Here is a 6000-nt window from a genome sequence, read left to right as displayed (position 1 = left end):
CTCCTTCCCCAGGGAATCAACTCTAAACTCTTCACCCCTAGGATGGGCTGGAGGAGGGAAGAGGTCATGGGCTGGCAAGAGGGAAGCTCCTGGAGGGGTGCAGAGAGAGAGAGAGGAAATAGCAGCTTTAGGGGAGGAAGGCCAGAAGGAGTGGAGTGGGAGGCCCAGAGAGGATTGGGGCAGGAAAGGGTCAGCTTAGGGGACACTGGGTGGGAGGGGTGTTCTGTGTGGGGAGAGGCCCAGGGGCTCTGGCTGTAGAGTCTGTGTTATCATCCAGCAGTGACCCCCTAGGGGAAGTGAGTGTGGGGGTGCAGGATCTGCTGGTTCTGTGCTGACAGCTCTGTAGCTGACGGGAAACTGTACTGAAGTTAAAGGCATCTCCGCAATGCAGGTGTGGGGTGACTCACATTCAAGGGGAAGGCAGGAAAGGAAGAGGGGAGTGATGATTGAAGGGATTCCCCTCTTCCAGAGCAGGACCCCCTTATGCTGGGGTGACAGGGAGAATCAAGGACCCCAGAGAGGGACAGCACAAGGCCTGTGCCACCTGCTGGGGGCAGCCTTGAGCCTTGACCAGGGATCCCAGAGCCCTTACCTGTGCTGGGACCTCACAGCCCAGTCTGAGGTCATCTCAGCTCACAGCCCTCAGGCCCTGGGCACCATCTCAGGCACCAGGAGCCCCTGCACCAGGAGGAGTGGCCCAGGCCTTGGACTCCATGTTCCTGGAGCACAGAGGGCAGGGGTGGGAGGAGCCTGGAGTCTGAGGTGGCCACAGGAGATGAGCCAGGAATAGAAGTTTTTTATTTAACTTCTCCCTAGAACAGAATGTGTCTCCCCATCCCCACCCTCCAGGCCAGGTGTCCACACTCATACCCAAGATGGGCCCTCCTACCCAGGGTGAGACCCCCAACTTTGGAGCCTGGAGGGTGGCCCTTCCCCCCTCCCTAGCCCTGGGAGCCCAGGCCTGGGGTCCTGTCTCTTCTCCCTCCTGGACAGAGAGGCAGGGACCTGCTGTCTGGGTCCCTCAGGCCTCGTTCCTGCCACCTCCTGCAATGAAAGTAAAGGTTTGTGGGTCTACTTTTTTTTTTTTTAAAGGAATACATTTTTTTAAAAGATTTATTGATTTATTGATTGATTCATACATACATACAAGCACTGGGTACAGTCAGAAGCGCGGGAGGGTGAGAGAATTCACCAGAGCCAGAGCGGGGAGCAGAGCAGGCAGAAGGACCGAAGTACACTGCTGAGGGGAGCAGCGGGCGGCAGGAGAGGTCTGCGCGCCATGTGGGACCCTCCTCCGGTGGCCAGGGAGCAGCCGGGGATCAAACCGGCAAACCGGCGCCGCAGAGGCTGCGGGCAGCTTCGCAACCCAGCGCTCAACCGCTGCGCCACCGGGGAGGCCCTGTGGTTCTACTTCTATTTCCTTGGCATATCCTTTCACCCGTTCGCTTTTAACCTATTTTTGTTTGTATAGAAAGTCTTTCTAGCATATATAGACTGCAGTCTCCTTGATATTATCCAGTCTGAGAATCTCAGGCTTTTGATTGGAATTTTAGTTAATTTATTTTTAACATGACTTTTTATATACTCAGATTTGAGTTTACCATTTTGATATTTATTTTTTAATTGTCTCACATCTTTTTCCATTTCATCTTTTTCTACATTTCTTTGATTCAAGCAATTTTTTTTCTGTGAAATTAATTTTTTCTTTAAAGATTTATTTATTTATGCATTCAAGAACAGGGGTACAGGCCAGAGGTGTGGGCGGTGAGAGGACTCACCAGAGATAGAGTGGGAAACAGAACAGGCATACTGACTGAAATACACTGCTGAGGGGAGCAGCGGGCAAGTCAGGAGGGATCTGCACCATGTGGGTTGCTCCCTGGCTGGGGATCGAACTCGTGCTGCAGTGCCTGCAGTAAACTTCATAGCTTGCATCTTAACCCCTTGTGCCACCAGGGAGGCCCCTTGAATCTCAGACTTTTGATAGGAATTTTAGTTAAATTTATTTTTAACATGATTTTTGATATGGCCAGATTTGAATCTATCATTTTGATATTTATTTTTTAATTGTCTCACATTTTTTTTCCATTTCATCTTTTTCTACCTTACTTTGATTCAAGCAAATATTTTTTTCTGTGAGATTAATTCTTCATGTGTCTTTAGATATATTTGTATCAATACCTTTTATTGTGGTATTTAAATCTGTATCTTTAATTTTTCAATATCTACTTAAGTGAACTACATCCCATGAAATATAGGAAATTTACAGCAATATAGTTCTGGGAGCCATGCTACTCATGTTGTCTGACAAGGGTCCAGGCATGGGGTAGATTCCTAAAAAGCCAGGAATCTCGTTAGCTAACTCCTGCTAGATTCTCCTCATTTGTTTATGGCTAGTTTCTATCAATTTCTGAATAACCAATTTGACAGCAAATGGCACTGTGTGATTCACTGATTCATGGATAGCTAGCATGCAAATTCTTCACATAGGAAACCTACCAAAAGGGGAAGGATGCAGATCTTTGAGAATGGCCCAGGAGAACAACCAGCCTAGCAGGCTGCCAGGCCTTGTTTAGATATGCTTACTAAGGAAGCAAACTTGTCTTTTACTTACACGTCCATGTCTATGGTCCTTTAGGAGGGAAAGAGTTCCTTTTCATCAAGAATTCCCTTTTTCCTTGGCAGTTCCTTTTTCCTTAACAGTTCCTTTTCATTAACAGTTCCTTTTTCCTTAACAGTTCCCTTTCAGTGACAGTGGGTATGGTAGCTGTTAGAGTTCGCATTCAAGAATAAGTCAACAACAATTTTGTGACTGGTCGAGCTAATAACCATGGCAGTACAAATAATGCACTTGGAAATAGTCAATGTTACAACTACTGAGATGTCCCGTATTAACCATTCTGAGAACCAAATGCTATAACCATCTCTGGCCCTGCCTCTGATGAAATATTTGTAGTTCCTTAAAACAACAATCAGCAATCTTACAGAAAAAGGAATTTTCCCTTGATCTTCAAGTTAGATACAGAAACTAGGCTGACTAGATAAGTAGAGGAGTAATAGGTAGAAAAACTCTTCTGTTAGATTAGGAGAATTCCTCCCTGAATTGAGAGCTTGGGGCTAGGGAAGAGTCAGCATGGCTTGTCTGGCATTGATGCCCTCCGGGCCCTTCTTGGTTCCCTAATATTGAATTAATATCTTATTGATACCGGAATTATCAGGCCTAGTCTTCCAGCCAGAAACAGATCCCAGGCTGCAGGGGCAGCGCTGAGTCCCAGCCAATAGACCACCACAGATTGGTGTCTCACGAAGCCGCAGCCGAACTTCACAGACACTCAGGCAAGCAAGGGAGAAGAGGCAGGTTTGTTTAAAGAAAGAAAAAGTTTATTGAGGAGAAAAGGAACAGAAATAAAATGAGACTCCCAGGCCATGAAAGCAGGCCAGGGAGGGGCAAAGAAGCCAAAGTGGAGTCATGTCCCAGGGAATATATACCTTACTTCCTTCATTATTTTAAAGCTCCACCAGTCTCTTTGTGAGCGGGGTGGGGGGTGGGGGATCTTTACATTCCTTGTCTATTGAAGAAAAACAGGCTGGCACGCACCGGTCTCAGTGCTGACCCCTTCCCATCCCCCCCTTGCATAAATCTCCTGCACTCTGACAAAGGGCAGGACGGTGGTCTACCAGACAGGAGTCTGCTGCCCTCCTCATTTGTCCATACATTAAACCACTCTCCGTTTCCCCAAACTCCACCTCCCCTTATCACCTGAGGGAAACCGAGGCCAGCGTTAACAATGTTGTCCTTGGCCCTGGGATGTTTATTATTCCCCGTGGAATTCCTTCCATTCCTCTAGGTGTCCTTATCTCTGAAGCCTTCCTAATGCTCCGAGGTCCCCACCTGCACTGTCCTTGAGGCTGCCTCATCCTCCCTAACTTGCCCTCCGATTCATTATTAAAACCATATACTATTAGATCATGATTTCTATATAAAAGCCTTCTGTTTTTTGCTTTAATCATGGTTATATGTCAGTCTAAACTTTATAGGTTAATTAGAAAAAATCCTTTTGTCTCCCTTCCCCCAGGTAACTCCCTGTCCTTTGTTTCCCCAGCCCTTAGTTCATCCTTCACCATAGTAAACATAGAAATGTTAGTTTCAGTCACATGAGTTTTTACTAGTAATAAAATAGTTGTTTAAAATAAATGACTGTTCTAAGAACACTTTTGTTTAAGCAACTGTGCCTTCTTCAAAGAACGTTACAACCTCTGTTAAAGGGCAAATGAACCCCTGGTGGTTCTAGAGGAAGAAGTGATCATTGTTTTCTTCCTTCTCTAGTACATATGCTTATGTACCTTGTAATGTATAAATTAAGGGCTGCTGAGACCCTCAGCAGAATGATGTCCCCACCCTGATCAAGTGTTTGCATCTCCTCACTCCCCCTCCCTAATCTCTCAGATTTGTCCACGCCCTCTCATCCTTACAGGAACACAGGCACCCCTGACATGACAGTTTGCCTAAGCTGCCCACACCCCGCCCCCCGCAATATAGGTCTATTTAACCACCTTAATGTTATTATTGTAATATATATATTAAACCAAAATACATTTAAGCCAAATAAAACTTTATAATACAAAAAATTTAAGCAATCGTATCAGTTCAATAAATTAAAACAAGTCTACAGAAAAACAGTATTATGTGTGTGTCTGTTGTTATTTATTGCTGTAAATGTGTGCTATAAATGTGTTAGTTATTGCTATAAATTTCCCTCGACCTGGAAGAATTCCTTTAAAATTCCTTAGGACAGAACTGCTAGCAATGAATTCTTTGTTTTTAATTACTATAGCATATTTACTGCTGGAGACCAGCCCCAGCTAGAAGTCGTGCCAGGGATCTCAGAAAGGAGATCTCAAAGGGCTGAGGGGAAGTGGAGCGATGTAGGAATGAGGAAGACACAAACACTTTAGTTCGTGCAAGTATCTCCTACTGAGGGTCTCAGCGGGTCTTTATTTATACCTTAAGGCAAGCAGTGGGATTACATCAGCGTGAGCATTGAAGCAGAGCAAAGACAATACATATTTTCTCATGATCATGTAAAGACTCCCTTGGCCTTATACCTGTAGGCATTTTTTTGGTAACCTAAGAACAATTAGTTTACTAGGTACAGCTCATTTACTAGCATGATCAACAGCACAACATTTGGCAACATTTAAACTTTCCCAATTACAAACGTGGGTGTAAAGTTCCTATTCTATATTCAATTACTACAATCAATTTATTTCCTAGCACTCAATTAACTTGGTTAATTTATTTATTACTTCAAAGTGGTTTAAAACAATTCATCAGATCTAAGTAAGTTCTACTGAAGTCTAACTCTTAACTAGAAATTCCTAGCCTCCACACAGCCTGCGAATTATTGACCTCATATACCAGGAAATGTATTGTTGCTGCAAACAGGTACCCCCTATGGTTTCCAAGCAAAGCTGGTTCAGGGTAGCTTGTTCTCCATAGTTCTCAAGGCCAAAACATTTCTTTCCTAACTATACCTTAAACAATTTTTTTTACTTCTTTTGTGATAGTTCATGTGTAAGAACAATAAGCCAATTGTTACCTGGGTCCCAATTAGGTTTTCACAGGCCAATTTGTAACTAACTTCAGCATTAACCAAGAACAAAGAGGAGAGCATTAGCAGGCTTTGCCATGGAGACTCCCTAGTTCAGATCTTCTTTGGGAAGTTTGAGAACTTCCTTCTTCTGGGAAGTACAACTTTCCCTCTTCAGGGGAGCACAGGAACTCCCCACTTCTCAGGAGTCTCCCCCAATCCCAAACTTTGTCAAGAGACAGCATGGGAGGCGCAGCCTGCCGCAATTTACTTTGTCTTCTTTCTTGCCATTTTTTTCCTTAACATCTTTATATGAAATAAAATTTACCAATTTTAGATGGACAGTTGGGTAAATATAAATAATAGAATCCTGGAACTACCATAGAGCACAGACAGCACAGCCCCCTCA

General features: G+C 44.4%; 1 protein-coding gene across 1 annotated transcript in view; it reads left to right on the top strand.

The window, feature by feature from the left end:
* Positions 1 to 875: 875 nt before the first annotated feature.
* LOC311188327 (patr class I histocompatibility antigen, A-108 alpha chain-like) overlaps positions 876 to 6000 on the top strand; it is a gene marked incomplete at both ends in the record, with an annotated part of 172398 nt that continues 167273 nt past the window's right edge. The window contains one exon of the mRNA XM_084259441.1: positions 876 to 894. Within this exon, the coding sequence (XP_084115567.1) occupies positions 876 to 894 (19 nt within the window). The remainder of the gene's footprint in view (positions 895 to 6000) is intronic.

The sequence above is a fragment of the Talpa europaea genome, assembly GCF_964194135.1.
Source record: "Talpa europaea genome assembly, chromosome: 2".
Classification (NCBI taxonomy): Eukaryota; Metazoa; Chordata; class Mammalia; order Eulipotyphla; family Talpidae; genus Talpa; species Talpa europaea.
The sequence above is the reverse complement of the archived record's forward strand: the minus strand, read 5'-3'. Positions and strand labels throughout refer to the sequence as shown.